At 56.5% G+C, this 16407-nt stretch overlaps 3 protein-coding genes across 5 annotated transcripts; 2 read left to right on the plus strand and 1 right to left on the minus strand.

The window, feature by feature from the left end:
• The first annotated feature begins 18 nt into the window (after positions 1 to 18).
• On the plus strand, positions 19 to 2037 carry COMMD4 (COMM domain containing 4). The gene is made up of 8 exons (XM_014879106.2): positions 19 to 321; positions 399 to 470; positions 554 to 619; positions 860 to 899; positions 1021 to 1140; positions 1361 to 1441; positions 1536 to 1712; positions 1848 to 2037. The coding sequence occupies exons 1-8, from the start codon at positions 319 to 321 to the stop codon at positions 1886 to 1888; spliced, it is 600 nt and encodes a 199-aa protein (XP_014734592.2). The 5' UTR covers positions 19 to 318; the 3' UTR covers positions 1889 to 2037.
• Positions 2038 to 2162: 125 nt separating this feature from the next.
• On the plus strand, positions 2163 to 5681 carry NEIL1 (nei like DNA glycosylase 1). The gene is made up of 9 exons (XM_014879239.2): positions 2163 to 2686; positions 2776 to 2895; positions 3043 to 3115; positions 3613 to 3712; positions 3841 to 3959; positions 4396 to 4423; positions 4783 to 4856; positions 4967 to 5168; positions 5334 to 5681. The coding sequence occupies exons 1-9, from the start codon at positions 2163 to 2165 to the stop codon at positions 5351 to 5353; spliced, it is 1260 nt and encodes a 419-aa protein (XP_014734725.2). The 3' UTR covers positions 5354 to 5681.
• Positions 5682 to 5857: 176 nt separating this feature from the next.
• On the minus strand, positions 5858 to 16405 carry MAN2C1 (mannosidase alpha class 2C member 1). Of its 3 annotated transcripts, XM_014879238.2 has the most exons (26): positions 16263 to 16405; positions 15793 to 15918; positions 15153 to 15276; positions 14842 to 14912; positions 14525 to 14702; positions 13887 to 14076; positions 13444 to 13550; positions 13228 to 13338; positions 12776 to 12868; positions 12556 to 12672; positions 12026 to 12121; positions 11607 to 11752; positions 11047 to 11170; positions 10764 to 10885; positions 10160 to 10245; positions 9520 to 9690; positions 9152 to 9234; positions 8904 to 8998; positions 8677 to 8781; positions 8368 to 8524; positions 7911 to 8054; positions 7709 to 7818; positions 7054 to 7133; positions 6789 to 6934; positions 6525 to 6628; positions 5858 to 6449 (listed from the first exon to the last, which is right to left on the minus strand). In XM_014879238.2, exons 1-26 carry the CDS (start codon positions 16352 to 16354, stop codon positions 6332 to 6334), a joined length of 3096 nt encoding a protein of 1031 aa, XP_014734724.2. In that variant the 5' UTR covers positions 16355 to 16405; the 3' UTR covers positions 5858 to 6331. The 3 variants fall into 3 exon arrangements, 2 of the variants coding, with proteins under 2 accessions (XP_014734724.2, XP_088028457.1); XM_088172331.1 differs by having other exon boundaries at positions 13444 to 14076; XR_015806457.1 differs by having other exon boundaries at positions 6404 to 6449; positions 6525 to 6717; positions 13444 to 14076.
• Between the last annotated feature and the right edge of the window lie 2 nt (positions 16406 to 16407).

Genomic DNA, 16407 nt, shown 5'->3' on the forward strand with positions numbered 1-16407 from the left:
TTGGACAGTGCGGAGAAAGGCGAGCCGGGATTGGCGGGCGTGGCGCTGGGAGGGAGCGTGAGGGCTCAGTCCGGCGGAGCCAGGGCTGCGGGAGGGGTCCGTGGTCCCGCTCCAGAGACCCCCCGTCCCCTTCTCCGGCCCTCTCTCCTGTCCGCGTCCCGGCTAAACGGCCCCGCAGAGCAGCTACCGGAGCGCCCCACCGGCACTCGGGGCAGGGGGTGGGGCGTAGCCGGCAGCCCGCCCGGCTGTGGTTCCACCAGTGGTTCCGGGTCGTTCCGGACTCTGCGGTAGCAGCGCCGATCAGGGAGCGGCGGCGACATGGTGGGGAGAGGGGTCGGCGGGGAGCGGGGAGGGCGTGCAGAGCCCGCTGCGGGCTCTGACCGCCTCTTCCCCCGCAGCGGTTCCGCTTCTGCGGAGACTTGGACTGCCCCGACTGGGTGCTGGCCGAGATCAGCACCCTGGCCAAAATAGTTAAGTGCCCGCGCCCCCCTCGTCCCCCTGCCCGCCCCCCGCCTGCTCCGGGCCCGCTGCTCACCCTCCTTCTCCCCCGCAGTCCTCGGTGAAGCTGAAGCTGATCTGCGCCCAGGTGCTGCGGGACCTGCTGGGGGAGGCCATCGAGGTAAGTGTGGGGCTACCGCAGTGGGGGTCAAGTGTGTCAGCACTACAGTGGCATAGTCAGCATCATTAATTAATCTCGTGTTCTTTATGCAAGCCTCAGCGTTAAGAACGCTACCGGCCTCTACTAGTAATAACAATATGCATAGTAAGTGATACTAATATTTAGGTAAGAATTGTTAGCGTTTACAGTAGTACTGAGTGTGTTAGCTGGTGTTTACCGTGATGCTTTGTTCTCCCACAGTATGACAAGATCCTGAAGCTGACCTCAGATGCAAAGTTAGGTGAGCACTGCTGTCCTTATCCCTATTCCCCAGTGGAGCCAGGGATGCTCCAGGGATGGCAGCAGTGCACCTGGGAGTACCTTCCCAAGGCGACAGAGCTCACCCTCCCTCCCATCTGCAGAGTCAGGGGATGTGAAGGCGACCATCGCTGTCCTCGGCTTCATCCTCTCCAGTGCAGCCAAGCACAATGTAGACAGCGAGTCTCTGTCAAGTGAGCTGCAGCAGCTGGGACTGCCCAAAGGTAAGAGAAACTCTCAGGGTGGCACCGTGAGCCAGACGTGGTTGGATGTTGCTGACAGTTCACACCCAGCTGGAGGGCAGGCTGGCTGCTGTGCTGTCCTCCATCACCTCCCTTCTGTGCCATCAGTCCCTGGGGGCTCCTCAGGTGCTTTGGTGGGGTTTGGCAGCTGCAGGTCTGGTGTGAGCAGAGCGTTTCTTCTCTGGTCTCCCCTCACGAGCAGAGCATGCCAGCGGGTTGTGCCGTTCCTATGAGGAGAAGCAGAACCCTCTCCAGGACAGGCTCAGGGCCTGCAGCCTGCGATGTGAGTGGAGTGTTGGGTCTTAATAGGGGTGTGGGGGTCAGTTACCGTGCTGGAGTGAGCCGGGGTGCTGATCCCATCCCACTGCCCACCCTAGTGAGCCAGCTGGGCTCAGTGCGCTGGCGGGTGGATTACACCCTCAGCTCCAGCGAGCTGCAGGAGGTCAATGAGCCCGTGGTGCACCTGACCTTCAACGTGCGGGACAGAGAGAGTGACGAGATGACGGCTGTCCCTGTGACGCTCTCGGCCAACAAGTTCTGGGTGCTGCTGGCAGGTGAGATGCCAGGAGAGGGGTGGCAGCAGGGACCTTCGTGGGGGATTCTGCAGGGGGAGATGCTGTGGGAGGCACGCTGGGAAGGGGATGCTGCAATACCAGCAGCTCCCCCACATCTCCGTCCTCTCTCTGCAGAGCTGAAGCAGGCCCAGACCCTGATGAACACCCTTCTCTGAGGAGACAGAAAAGGGCCACGGCGGGAGGCTGCGACACTGGGTTGGGGGTCCGGATTGGTGCTCCTAGCTGGGAGGAGGACATTTCCCTTCCCTCCGGGTTCTCGGGGATCCTCAGGGCAGTTCCAATAAAGTCCCGGTGACAAAGCTGAGCCGTGTCCCGCTGTGTCCCCGCGTTGTGCAACATCTCTCCGCGGCGGGACCGCCTCGGCAGGGCACCAACTTCCGGTATCACAGCGCAGCCAATGGGAGCGGGCCGTGCCTGGCGGTGCAGCCAATGGGGGCGGGCCATGCCTGGCGGCGCAGCCAATGGGGGCGGGCCGTGCCTAGCGGCGGTGGCGGCGGGCTCGGGCTGCGCTGTGCGGTCGCGACCATGCCCGAGTGCCCGGAGCTGCACCTGGCCGGGCGCTTCATCAACACGGCGTGCGGAGCGCTGGTGTTCGCGGGCGGCGTGGAGCGCTCGCCGGTGGGCCGCGGCCCGGAGGTGCCCTTCCGCAGCGAGGCCTACAGCATCTCGGCCATTGCCCGGGGCAAGGAGCTGCGGCTGACGCTGAGCGCGCTGGACGCCGCCGTCGGCCCCCCTCCGCAGGACCTCGTATTCCGCTTCGGCATGTCGGGGTCGTTCCGGCTGTGCCCCGCCGCCGAGCTGCCCCGCCATGCCCACCTGCGCTTCCTCACCCGGGAGAGCCCCCCGCGCGCCCTCTGCTTCGTGGACCCCCGGCGCTTCGGGTCGTGGCGCCTGGGGGATGCCTGGCAGCCGGAACGAGGGCCCTGCGTCATCTCCGAGTACCAGGCTTTCAGGTGAGGAATGCCCCCTGCTTGGGTTTGGCCGCTTTTCCTGCACGGACATGTCCAGGTGACTCTTCTTGATGGCCCGTGCTGTCTTGCAGGGAGAATGTGCTGAAGAACCTGGATGACAGGGCTTTTGACAAGCCCATCTGTGAGGTCCTCTTAAACCAGAAGTATTTCAATGGAATTGGGAATTACCTGCGTGCTGAAATCCTGTACAGGTAAGGTGGGTTGAGCACCCGCTTACCTGCCACGGAGGTTTAGTCTAAGAGTTTGCTGGAGCGTGGCTAAGGTGGCTTTGCCTCCTCACCTGGTAGATACTCGAAGTGCCAGAAGCGAGGCTTCAGGCTTGTGTGTAACCCTCTCAGGTTGAAGATCCCTCCCTTTGAAAAAGCTCGGACTGTGCTGGAGGCCCTGCAGGAGCAGGAGAAGAGTAAGAAGGTGGGGAATACCAGGTGTTTTCACAGGCTCAGAAAGCAGCATGTTTCCAGACAGATGCCAGAAGCAGGGGTTTGGTTGCTGTGGCCCTTCATGATGAGCTCTGCCAGTCTTCTGCCCTAAGGAGGCCTAGAAGTAATTTTGGGGTGGGTGAAGAGGAAGAGGTGAGAGAAACAAACACCTTGCAAGCTTAAAATCTCCAAAGGGAAGGCTGCAGTAAGGCCCAAGGTTGACCTTGTGGCCTCAGGGGAGAGGAAGTGGCTATTTTAAGCCTGAAAACAAACGAAACGACCTGCTGGTGGTGTTTTTGTATGTTAGCCCTCTTTCATGTCTTTGTGGCTAAGCTGGAAGCCTGCTGTGTGGTGAGGTCAGGGCTGTCATGTGTGTGGAGAGTGTGGCACCTTATCCTCTGGAGGGCAGGAGATGGGGAAGAAGATGGGAGAAGCTGAGGAAACAGAGGAGCTGGCAGGTGACTTCTCTGCCCTTCTCCATGCCTGCAGGATCCTTCCCTGACACTGAGCAAGAAGGTGAAGCTGAGGCAAGAGAACCCAGATCTCCTGGAGCTGTGCCACACCGTGCCCACAGAGGTCATCACGGCAGGTGAGGGGACAAGACAGGCAGCAGGGACGCTGGGGATTTTCACTCTCAGCACCAGGTTTGGGGAGACACCTGACACGGTGATCACAGCTTCTGCTCTGATTCTGCCCTTTCCCTGTCTCCTCTCCCAGAGCTCTTGGACCCTGAGCACTCGGATAATTATGCTGCCTTCAAGAACTGGCTGCAGTGTTACTTGGTGCCTGGCATGAGCTCCCTGCGTGACCGCAATGGCAGGACCATATGGTTCCAGGTAGGAGCCTGGGGCTGCTGCCTGGAACTGGGGATCCCCTAACCACTCCTCCAAGGGGACACCAGCCTGTTCTCTGCTTGCTCCCATTACACTGTATGGCTGAGGGTCTCCCTCTCCATCAAGGACCTCCTGTGTGGTGGGGAGCCAGCTAATGGATGGTGAGCAATCTGGAGCAGATGGAGGGAATGGGGGGCTTTGGGTGGTCTGGCAGCCCTTCTCTTCTGGGCCCTGTATTTGGGGCCTTGCATGTACAGGGATTGATGGCAGAATCCCCAAGGCACAGGGCAAACAGAGCAAGCCCAACTCCCCTGCCTTCCCAGGGAAATGTGGCTGTTTCCCTATCACTGCAATGGCTGCAGGATGGAGAAGGTGCAGGGATTCTGCTGCTGCCTGCAGGATGACTGCACCCAGTCAATGCTCTGTCCCTTCCTTACAGGGAGAGCCTGGCCCCCTGGCTCCCAAAGGTGAGTTTCCTCTCCCCTTCCTGTGGGACCCATTCTTGATCTTGGGGAGGGCTGGAGCCTGGGGAACCCTGTTCTTGCTGTGCAACACAAGGGCACAGGTAGGAGCAAAGCCATTCTCTCTGGGCTGCTGACAGGCCTGTGACAGTCTTTGGCACCAAGGGACAGAAGCCATTTGTCCCCAAGCCTTCCTACCAACATCCAAACCTGGGTGCAGCTGCTGGATGGTTTTTCATCCTGTACTTCCTCACTCAGAACAGCATCCCTGCGAGCTCACTGTGCCATGGCTGGTCTCTTGGGGGTGCAGGCTCTGCCTCATGCTCTGCTCACCCTATCTCACCTGGGCACATCCTCTCACACAGGGCAGAAACCCTGCAAGGTGTCCCGCAAGGAGAGCCCTCAGCTGAAGGTAGAACCCGAGGCACCCAGCCCCACGGTGAGCAGCTCTGTGTCTGTGTCTGGCTGTCCTTTGCCTCTGCCTTGTTTAGGCTGCTCGTGAGTTCATGGTGATGATCCTACACGGAGTTTCCCCTCTCGACCACCCAGGTCACCCCACGTGCTACGAAACAGCGCCACAGGGCAGTAGTGAAAACCCCAAAGTCAGAGTTAAAGGAGGAAGAGAAGGAAGAGGAGGCCGATGGGCCAAGGAAAGGACGTGGAAGGAGGAAAGCAACTGCTGCTTCAGCCTTGCCTGAGGTGCCTCTGGGTGTCAGAAGAAGCCGCCGGATATCTGCTCGCAGGGGTGAAGGTGAGGCTGGCAGTCCCTGTGGCTTTGGTGCACACGTGGGGGCTGTGGGAGAGCTCCCTTGTGGCAAGGGGACTGAGGGGTGCCAAAAGGCAGTAGAGGAGCCCATGGGGCAGGGCCAGACACCCCATTGCCCTCTGACTCGTCATTTCCCTCTTCTTTCTCCAGGTGCAGCCCCTGCTGTGTGAGTGTTACCTGCTGCCACCCCCTGAGGGGCAAGTAAGGGGCCAAGAGGAGCTCAGGCAGGGCCTGGCCACAGACCAGGGCTAGTGTTAGTGGAAGTGGAGCTGCTCTGTACCTGTGCTCACACTTCTTGGCTACTGCTGCATTCTCCCAGTGCGGGAGAGAGAAGCTGAGCGTGGTGATGGGGCTTTTTCCTGCTGTCCACAGGCATTTGGGGAGAAAAAGGGCCAGAAGCACATGTTGTGCTGGACTCTGACCCTTCTCTCTGCTTCTTCCCTTTCTGGCTGCTGATCCAGTCACTGTTTTTAGCTAATAAAGTATTTTGTGTAGAAATCACCGTGCATTGCCTTTTCATGTGAAAAATAAAACCCTCTGTGCCCAGCCTCTTCCCCACAGGGGCTGGAACAGACTTCCCTTCCACCTCATCCCACCAAAAGAAAGGTGAGTTCAGCCTCCCCAGTGCCAGGAGTGAGATCCTGCTCATGCAGACATTAAAAGAGCAACTACAATGAAGCAACTACAAGTTAATTTTATCTTAATTCTCTTGATTTTTTTGTTTTTCCTCTTCTGCAAGGGCAGTGGAAGGGGCAGAGAGGGAGAGAAGGGAAGGAGTGGAGTGAGTTTTTACACTCACTGCTAGACAAGATGAAGGCTGTGATACCAGGAGTCACTGTGGAAGCTGCTGCTCCCCAAACCTCTACGGCTGGAGCAGAGCCTATGCAGGGCCACCAGCCTGTCTGCACCTTTGTCCACACTTAGATGAGCTCAGAACTCACTCAAGACCCCCTACCCTGGTTGGGCAGTGGGCAGCTGTCCTCCTTCCCTGAGGAGTGGGGTTCGAGTGTTGCTCTCCGACATGGGGACACTGCCCTTCCCTGGAACTGCTGCCTTGCACAACTCTTGGCATTGGGAATAGCTCAGTGTGATTTGAGCTCAGTGTTGGTCCAGGTGGCTGCAGCACCAGCAAGGGGTGATGTCTGGTGTCAGCAGCTCTGGAGCAGGAGGACGGAGAGCACACGGAAGGGTGTGAAGGAAAGCCTCAGGCCCTGTTTCTCCAGTGGCAGGTGGCCCCCCTCAAGTGGCCGTTCCAGGAGGTCACAGCTGGGGAACAAAGCACAAGGCTGAAGAGACTGATCTCCACGCCCACACACCCCCTAGCCCTTGGCATGGACTCACAGCATGGCCTCCTTAATGGGGAGGGAGGTCTGGAGCCAGGCGGTGACTGTGCTGCCATGGGCCTCGTAGAGCCGAACCACCACAGCCTCAGGTCTGTCCTCAGCCTTTGGGGGAGTTCAGACAGATGAAGCAGGCACAGCCTCCCCAACACAAGTTGCTGTGCTCAGCTGAGCCTGACCACCACTCAGCGTGGCTGAAAGAGCAAGCCCTGCTCAGTAAAAGCACCATAGCCCCTCTGCCTCCCCTCCTCTACCCAGCACCTGCCTGTTTGACAGTCTCCAGCACGATGGCAGGTGAGCTGACAGAAAAGGCACTCCAGCCTGGGCACTGGGCACAGCTGGCTGGGACCACGTGGAGGGGGAAATTCAAGTTGTAGGCTTGCTGAATCACACCGGCCTCCTGGAAGGAACCTGCAGCACAAAAACCTCTGTCTCGTCAGCCTCTGTACATGGACATGCTCAGCCCAAGTCTCACTGGAGCATCTCCCGCCCTGCTGGACCCGTGGGGCCCAGATCTGCCTGTCACTCACCCTGGTGAGGCATCACAGCATAGGTGAACTGGTGGAGCCCCATGTCTGCCGTGGAATCAGGGGACTTGGGTGCTCTCAGCCTAAGGCAACATGAGATTAGTGAGACCAGTGCCTTGGCAGCACCCACTGTCACCCAGAGCAGAGCCAGAGCATTGTGACAAGACAACAGCTTTCCTTGCTACCTCGAGGCTGGGCCCTGAAGTGGAAGCAAACACACAGCAGCAAACAGGTCCTGGACAGTCCCAGAAGCTAAAAACCTGGGGTGTCATCCTGTGAAAATTGTGACTGACGGAGTCAAACTCAAAACAGGCAGCTTCTTTTAGCTTTGTATGCACTTGTAACATCAGAACTCCCGCTCCTTTCCTCCCTTAAACCTCCCTTCCTGGGGTAGGTTTTGGTTAGCAACAGAAAAGCTACCTGCTACAAACATGAATCTGATCTCTCCCGAGTTATCTTTGAGCACAGTTCACAGGAATTAGTTCTAACTGACTAAGATAATGTAAATCAGCCAAATTCTCAGAAAACAGTCACCCACCAGACTATTTCCTTGTTATAACTAAGGTTTTTTAGGAGCAGGTGTTGCCTTGACTTCCAAAAGTCTGCTCAGAAGGCAGAGTACCCACAGCAGCTCCCCCCTCACCCATCCCTAACTCACAGGGAGAGGCTGAGGATGTTCCTGTGGGCTGATGCTCCGTATTTGCAGTCATTCAGCAGAGCTACCCCAAAGCCATGCTCAGAGAGATCCAGCCACTTGTGAGCCCACACCTGCAGCAGGTAGCAAGGGATGTGTTCACCACATGGAACTAATGCCCAGAACAGAGCAGCTGGGCCCAGGAGCAGAGCAGCTCCCTCCTCACCTCGAAGCGAGCCCAGTCCCAGGACGTGTTCCAGTGCGTTGGCCGCTGCAGGTGTCCGAACTGGATCTCGTAGGTAGCGCTTGTGCTGCGGACCTGCACAGGGAACTCCACCTTCAGGAATTTGTGAGCCTCCTTCCACTCAACCTAAATGTGGCAGCAGAAGGATGTCACCATGGGGGACTGACAGGCAGAGACTGCACTTCTTGTGTCCTGGTGTGCAGCAGCCAGTCCATGCCAGCTACGACAAAAACACACCAGAGTCTCAACACGGATAAACCCTCTTCCACCCTTGTCCCTCGGGACCCCCAGCCTTGGGGTCTGCTTTATGCAGAGGACAGGGAGCAGGGGACTCCAGGGAAGAAAACAGGGAGGGGGGATATAATTCAGGCACAAGGTTCAGCTCCCTGGCTCCTAGCTGCACAGGATGTTATTATCACACAGCAGCCACGGGCCAAACCTGGGTCTGGAAGCGCAGGTACGGGCACATGGCATCCAGGATGATCTCCTGGGTTAAGGTGCTGCTTTTCCCAACCTGCAGCGAGAACCTCACACTTCCCCGCAGGCCCCCACCCAGGGTGACTTTCAGAGGCTTCAGCACCGTTGTCACTGGCTTCCTAGAGAAAGGAATGACGGCAGAGATAGTCTCAGCCTGGTAGATCCAGGTTCCCAAATCCCAGTGAATGGTCTCTTACAGCTAGGACTGACAGGGAGGCAAGAATCTCGGGGCAAAGCCAAAATCCAAGTGCTGCATGCACTGCTCCTCTACCTGGTTTCCAAGTGATAATCCATCACATCCCAGGCATCCCAGTAGAGGGGAACATCATCAAAGAGTGCAAACTGATTGGCATAGCAGCCATCTGGGATTGACTCTCTGAAAGAAAGTGGTACAGGGGAACAGCAGCATCAGAAGGACTGGCAGTGGAGAGAGGTGCACAGTGAGAAGTCCTGGGAGAGGTTTGAGGAGCTCAGGAGCAGGAACTGGGTGACACAGACCTCCCGGAGCCCAGCAGCTGAAGAGAGGTCACGTGCCCCATGGTGTCCAGGCAGACAGCAATTACCCCATTCTCCATGTTAATGGAGCCATCCTCCTTGGGAAAAGGCAAGAAACAGGTGTCACAGACCCACACCTGCAGGAGCTGAGTGCCTCCCTTGCAAATTTAATATGTGGACTCCTTAGATTTCTCCTCAACCAACCTGTGACACGGGGAACACAGACCTGAGGAAATCTGCCTTGTGCTTACCTGTTCCCACACTGTCACAAGCTGGGGAGGCACAAATGGCTCCTGCACTAGAGCGTAGCCCATGCTGGGGACTGTCACCAGAGCTGGAAAACAAAGAGGTTCTGTTCTAACACCTGCCCCAGACTGAACCCTAAGTCACACGACTGCTGCCCTGCTGCTCTCATGTCAGATCTACCACCTCCTCCCACACCCTCCTCTTCTTCATGCATGCTTCAGGGGACTTTATCCCCCTTCAAGTTGTCCAAAGAACAAATTGAACAGTCAATAAAACCCTCCCCTGGGCATGGAGAGGCAGAGCATTTTTCTGTTAGCTATCTCTGCCCCTGTAAGGAACTCTGACACAAGAGCTACTCCCAGGTCAGACCTACCCAAAGTCTCTGCTCCGTCTGGCCCAGGCCTGGAGATCACCTCGGTGCGTTCCCAGGACAACGTGTTCAACACGAGGGTGCTCTGGGTGCTCCATCCCTCGGGCTGCAGCAGATCCTTGCACAGGGATTGCACAGCTTCCTTCTGCAGCTGAGCACCAGCCCTGCGGATCTCTGGGCAATAAAAGGGCCTGAGTTGGATCTGAGAGAGCTTCTGGCACTCCCCGTGCAATGTACACACACTTTATCTCCTTCCAAGCTAACAATTGCTAATTATCATTAATTATTATTATCTATTAGTAAGTAATTGAAGTGTATAATTATTCTGAACTTTGTTATTATGAAATTACAATGAGCTGTGCCAGCTCAACTGGAAAATTCTGGTTAACAAAGCTCCTGCAAACACCCCTGGGCAGGCAGAAACAAACCTTGGTGGGAGTCTATCCTGGCATGCCAGCAGCAAGCAGGAAAGTCAATAAATTGGGATGGTTCTCAATCCCTTGGCTCCCCTGCTAATTTAACACTATTTCAGCCATGCCTGCTGAGGCTGGCCCTGGCAGCCCAGGGTTGGAACCTCTGCAGCCCCACCAGGCAGGACCTGCTCCCACAGGTGAGGGCCCTGCTAGCCAAACTCCCTGCTCACCTGTGTAGTATTGCAGGGCGTCCTCAACCACCAGCTGGATACAGCTGCCTGGCAGGACATCGTGGAACTGGTTGAGCAGCAATAACCTAAAACAGAGAGCAGAAACCAGGGAAGAAAGCAATGGAGAGCACCAGATTTGTGCTGGCTTAGAACAAGCTCTTCTCTCAAACAAGAGCCCTGTTTGCAAGCCAGAGAAATTTAATAACTGTTCCTTATTCCCCCATTACCCAACACTTGGGAGAAAAGGATTTTTTCCACAGCATCCTTTAAATCCCTTTATGTTAGGGCTTGTCAACTGTCATCTCAGTAAACCTCAACCACAGGAAGCAAGAGGTATTTGTTTTCACCCCTCAGGGCTATGAGATATGTTGTTACACAAGCTCAAACAGGCCAAAACTGGGCAGGAATAAGCTTAGGTAGGAAATGAAGCTTCCAGACAGCAGAGTAGTGAGGGTTTGGAGTTATCTTTCAGCAGGAGAATCAAACAAAGCAGCAAATTCTTTCCAGGTAGGTTTCTGATCTGTTGATGGAAGGGGTTGTGTACACACAATGCTACAGCACTGAACTCTCCCCCAGTACCACCAGGGCTCCTACACTCCCTCACCTCCAGAGCTGCTGGAGCTGGCTGGCAGGATACTGGAACCCTCTGTCCTGAGCCACAGCCAGGGTGCTGAACACTTCCACGTCATGGAGAATCCGCTCACATTCCCGATTCCCCTTCTTGATCTGGTGGCAATTAAGGACAGAAGGAAGGTGCTCAGGAAATGGGTAGCTGGGAGTAGATCTCTCACACCAGCTGCAGAATCCTAGCTCCAGTGCACGAGGGTTGGTTGCTTGCGGGTGTCATGAGTTTGCACAGCCCTCTTGCTTGGCAGTGGGACCCTCACCTGGGCCTGCGTGGTGTAGGTACCATTGTGCAGCTCCAGGAAGAGCTCTCCCACCCAGGTGCACAGCTGGGATGACTCCTTCTCCAAGAGAGAAAAGAGCTGGTCAGGAGTGGAGATCTGCACCCTGTGGGACAGACACAGAGATAGTGATGAGCTGGGGAGAAGCCTGTGACGTGGCTAATGGTGCATCCGGGCTGGAAAGGTGACATCCTCAGAAACTGCAACACAACCATACAAAGTATTCCCCTCACCCTTCTCCTACCCCTCACTCTTCTCCCCTGTGACCCCGTCCCTCTCCTGTGGACATTCCCCAGGCAGGTGGTGACCACCAGGCACAGCTGGCCATTCACCCCACAGCTCTCCTGAGGGGTCACAAGCAGTCCCCTGTGGAGCTGTTCCTACAGCTCTTGATGATGCAGAGATTCCATCCTCCTGAAAATCCTTCCCTGCCTTCTGCTTGCCTGTCTCCCTTTCTTTGTGCCCTTCTCCCTTTCTTTGGGCCAGACCTGGCTCAAAGCAAATGCCCCTGCCAGGAGAGAGGATGGGAGCTCTCCTCTTACCTGGGCAGCCCATCTGTGTCACTCATTCTTTTCATCCTATCCAGCATCTTCTGCGTGGGTCCCCCTCCTCCATCTCCAAAGCCGAAGAGGAATGCGCTGTGGTTCACACGGCCTTTGTCCTTGTTGTTCTTCACTGTTTTCAGAATCTGGAGGGATTTTTGGGGAGCTGGAATCCCCTGGCACCCAGCCCCAGCTCCATACAAGAAAGCCAGGTCAGTCTTTAGGGTGCAAAGCCCAGTCTTGCTCCTCTTCCCCAGCCCAAAGTGCCTAAATGAGGCACGGCCATATCTTGGAGTCAGGCACCCCAACAGCCTTTGTCCAACAATGCCTCCCAGGCAGTGTCCTCTCCCAGGAGCCTCACATCTGGCCCCAAGGGGCTGACACTGCCCTTCTCATGCAGGTCTGGCAACCTCACTCACCTCTTCCACTCGCCCATTCATCCCATAGGAATCACCAGGGGGGAAATGGGTCAGGACTTGGGACCCGTCAATGCCTTCCCAGAAAAAGGTGTGATGCTGAAGGGGAGAGAAAGGAAAATGTGGTGCACAAGGGGATTTCAGAGCCTCTGCAGGATTCAAACTTTCTTTCACTTTCTCTCCAGGGAGGTGAAGATGCCCTGATGGATCAGTTCAAGGAGAGGACAAGAACAGGGAATGCCACATGGGCAGGGGTTGGATTTGCTGTCTGTTGGACCCACACACAAGCCACAGCTTCCCATCTGGAAGCAGAAGGAATATCTAGGCCAGGGGCCTGGCTGGGATCTCTAATCATGTCCTTCCTCCTCCCTAAAGCCTGACAGGACATCACTGCCACCAAAACCCAGTGGCTTCTGGAAGCAGAGCCTGTGTTAGCTGAACTGAAAAACTGTGGAACCAACAGGTCCAGCCCTGCAGAAGACTCCAGAACCCACCCTCCAGCATCCCCTGGGGAGAAGGCAAGCACAGCTCACCGGGAAGGAATTCACCAGGTTCCAGCTGAGCTTCTGCGTGAGGAAGCGCTGGATCCCACAGCCACGCATCAGCTGGGGCAGCTGGGCCGAGTATCCAAATGTGTCCGGCAGCCAGAACTGGGAACATGGGTGACAGGAGGGACACACACTGGTCAGTTCAAAAAGAAAGGGGTGCAAGGAGATGATGGGCAAGGAAAGTGTGATGGGAAAGAACAAGTACCTCCGAGCAGATCCGGCCAAACTGGTCCTGGAAGAACCTCTGTCCCTGGAGGAACTGCCGCACCATGGACTCCCCGCTGGGCAGGTTCCCATCCTGGGAAAGGCACAGGGAGTCCATGAGGAAAGCCAGGCACCAGAGAAGGAGAGATCTTGTAAGACTCCCATTGCCACCCACCTAATCTGGCAGATCATGGGGAGAACCTCAGCAGGGCTCAGCAGAGGGAAAAAGGAGGAGCACACTAGGGAATCCAAAACTCTTTTCTCAGGGAATGATTTGGGGGGATTGTATTTTAGCTAGGCTGGATATTTCAGACAGCGGCTCTTCCTAGGCCTGGAGACCACTGCCAAAGAGTCAGCCTGAGCAAAGGCTCTGCTCTCCCCTGCAGCATCAGGCCTGGTCCCAGAGGATGGCACAAGGAGGGTGTGACAAGCCAGGCTCACCATGTTACTCACCATTTCCACCCAGGTGCCTCCAACAGGAATGAACTGTCCCTTGGCCACGAAGTCCCGAATGCGAGCATAGAGCCCAGGGTAGCAGCTGCGCACCCACTCGAACTGCTGTGCCTGCCAGAGCACAGGGATCAGCCCCAGCTCCCACCACACCCTCCTTTTGCTGGAACAGCAACATGCCACGAGCAGAGGAGGGGCATCCAGAGGAAGATCACTCACCTGGGAGCAGGCAAAGGTGAGCTCTGGGTTGTGCTCCATCAGATGCACGACGGTGACCCAGCTCCGGGCACACTTACGGATGGTTTCCTCATAGGGCCACAGCCAGGCTGCAGGGACAGGCATGGCCCCACCACAGTTATCACCTAACACAAGCTCCTCATGTTGCTGGAACCTCCCTGAAACCCGTCCTGGGATGGGAAATCCAGGGGTGCAGCCCAACAGGTGGAAGACAGCAGACTGTAATTCATCCCTCATCCCTGGTCCCATCAGTGTTCCAAAGGGTACAGCTAGCCAGACCCATATTCCAACATCGCCCCAGCTACGTGGCAGCACAGAGATGCCATTCCCATCTCTCAAGGCATGGTATCCTGTGCCTGTTCTCCCCTTGGGCAGCACACCCTGGCCTCCAGGTGAGAGGAGAGGGAGCGCTGTGCTGCTCTCACCAGAGTCAATGTGGCAGTGTCCCATGGCATGGATGGTGTGCTGGCTCTCGCCGTTCCTCTGGCTGAAGATGGCTGCAGCCAGGTCACGTGCAGCAGGGAAGGTGGAGGGGTCCGTAACATCACACACATTGATCATCTCGTTGGCAGTGTACAGTGCCTGGAAACTCCTCTGGTTTTCCTCCCCGAGGAGCTGGGGTTGAGAGGGATGAATCAGCCCAGATGTCACCTGCCTCCAGGAGAACCTGCTACCTCCTTTCAACATCTATCTCAGGCAGCCACAACAGATAAACGCCATGTCTCTGCTGCACAAACACAGCCTCATGTCTTTTCTCATATGCCTTCCAAATCCAGGTTCCACATATGCCCATTCCAGGGGACGTGGTTAACACATCCTGCTTGGGAGCAGAAAGTGGATGAAGAAACACCTGTGGCCTCCCTCAATTCAGTTTTCTCCTCCTCTAAAATATCCTGAGCTGGAAGGGACCCACAAAGATCATCAAGTCCAGACAGTGTCAATTGTGCTAAAGCACAGGCAGCAAACATTTTCTCCTCCAAGGTCTCAGGTCATGGAACAGCAGGAAGAGGAGATACAATGAAGCTGAGGAAAAGGTGAAAGAAGGGAAGAGGAGCTCCCAGACCTGAGCCATGTCCAGCAGTATTTCCAGATCCACCAGCAGTTCATAGACATCTCTGTTGAAGACAACCAGCTCAGCCTTGCTCAGGGTAACCCTCCTGTCTGGGTCCGGAGGGGCAATCATGCTGCCCTTGCCAGCTCCAAAGAGCCCATTGCAGGCCAGCTCCACATACAGTGTCAGGCTGTGGGGACAAGAGGAAACCATCAGGGAGCAAGCCACAAGCACCAGGACACACACAAGGATGTGTGCGTCCTCAGCCTCTCGGATTCCAACAACACCAAGATCCCCCAGCAGTGGCTCTGGCTCAGCTGAGCACCCACCTGTGGGGCTCTGACTCTTTCAGGCTTCTTGTCAGGATGTAGCTGGTCTTCTCACCTTCCTTAGTCAATCCCTGCACAGAAAGATTCAGCATATGTCAGCAGAGATCCCATGACAGCGGGCTGGATGAGCAGGATAAGATACCCCAAAGTCCAGCTGGACAGAGGGGCTGGTCCCACATGCTGTGGGATAATTGTTGGCATAAGAACAGGAACAGATCTCCGCATGCACCACTACAGAACGTGGCAGGGTTGCCAAAGGTACTCTGTATCTAGCAGGGCACCTGGCACATCCCTGAGCCCTGCCTCCATACCTGCACAGGCTGGGCATCTCGCCACACCATGCCCTCCCCATCGCTCTCCCAGACGAAGTGCACTTCCCGCCCTGCCCATTCCAGGGGGATGCTCAGCTCCACCTTAAACCAGCACGTCTCCCATCTGGAAGAGAGCAAGCAACAACCTCAGTCAGTGTGACCTTCTCCCGAGGAGCAGCACACTTCCTCAGAGCCCTCCAGGGAAAAAGCAGAGTGGGGACAGCCCACGAGCTTGACTAGATTCACACACCAGGATGATGCCTGTCCATACACACACCTGATTTAACCTGTGCCCTTCTGGAACCCCAGAGAAAATGTCAGTGGCATCTTGTCTGACCACTGCTGGGATAAGAATCTTCTTGACAAGTAAACATACCCTCCTCAGAAGCAGCAGAGACACAGCCATGGTCACAAGGAGCTCTCAGAAGAAACGAGCAAGAAACTGCTCTGTTCCCTCATGAAATGTCCCTCAGGCCCTCTGGGCAGGCACCTCCAGCACTCAGTGGGGAAGATCATCATCATCTCATGTCTTCACATGTCTTCACCAGGGAGAGCTTGTGAGGACTCACCCACACAGATAACTCTGAGACACAGCTCCGACCCCACCGCGGGCACGGCAGCACCAAACCCTGGCACTCACGTGGGCCCGAAGGAGTCTCCCACTCGAGCCGGCCCGAATTCCTTCACGACAGCCTCCTCGTACGGGATGCGCCGCGGGGTCTGGAAGTATGAGAGCGATGCCGGGGGACAGCGATCCCCAAAAAGCCTGAGGTCGGAGATGGCGAGAACACATGTGTGAGATCAGTCCCACACGGAGCAGCCACGGGATGCTACAGGGAGCTTCCACAGCATGGCTGAACCGCCCTGCCGACACCCAACATCCTCAATAATATTAACAGGTCACGAAGGAATAAGGTCCCTGTTGGCCCCTGGTAGGGCTGTGCCGTGGAGACAGTGCTCCATGCCCACTAAGGAGTGTGTGTGATTTGTCCCCTCAGCGTGAGTCCTCACCCCTCAGCATCGCCACCCCGAGGGGACACACCGGAGCTCGTCCCGGCCGCCGCCAGCACCCGGAGAACGTCCTGGAGATTCCCCCCCCCCGCCGCTCACCTGCCCCGCAGGTTGCAGTCGGTGAAATAGGTGTCGGAAAGGAACTTCTCCACTCGCTCCAAAGCCGTCCGCCGGTGCTTGATCGCGGCCATGGCGGCGACACTGCCTCCGCCCCGCGCGGCGCAGGCGCGGCCGAACCCGTTCG

This window comes from Sturnus vulgaris, chromosome 13 (assembly GCF_052056855.1).
Source record: "Sturnus vulgaris isolate bStuVul1 chromosome 13, bStuVul1.hap1, whole genome shotgun sequence".
In the NCBI taxonomy this organism is placed as follows: domain Eukaryota; kingdom Metazoa; phylum Chordata; class Aves; order Passeriformes; family Sturnidae; genus Sturnus; species Sturnus vulgaris.

Coding starts and splice junctions, on each gene's coding strand:
- COMMD4 (XM_014879106.2), top strand. Junction 900..1,020: donor GACCTCAGATGCAAAGTTAG/GTGAGCACTGCT, acceptor TCCCATCTGCAG/AGTCAGGGGATGTGAAGGCG. Junction 1,442..1,535: donor CAGGGCCTGCAGCCTGCGAT/GTGAGTGGAGTG, acceptor TGCCCACCCTAG/TGAGCCAGCTGGGCTCAGTG.
- NEIL1 (XM_014879239.2), top strand. CDS start 2,163: ATGGGGGCGGGCCATGCCTGGCGGCGCAGCCAATGGGGGCGGGCCGTG. Junction 3,116..3,612: donor AGCAGGAGAAGAGTAAGAAG/GTGGGGAATACC, acceptor CCATGCCTGCAG/GATCCTTCCCTGACACTGAG. Junction 4,424..4,782: donor TGGCCCCCTGGCTCCCAAAG/GTGAGTTTCCTC, acceptor CCTCTCACACAG/GGCAGAAACCCTGCAAGGTG.
- MAN2C1 (XM_088172331.1), bottom strand. CDS start 16,354: ATGGCCGCGATCAAGCACCGGCGGACGGCTTTGGAGCGAGTGGAGAAG. Junction 8,782..8,903: donor CAGCTGCTGGGCTCCGGGAG/GTCTGTGTCACC, acceptor ACTTTCTTTCAG/AGAGTCAATCCCAGATGGCT. Junction 8,055..8,367: donor ACCTGCGCTTCCAGACCCAG/GTTTGGCCCGTG, acceptor TGCCACATTTAG/GTTGAGTGGAAGGAGGCTCA.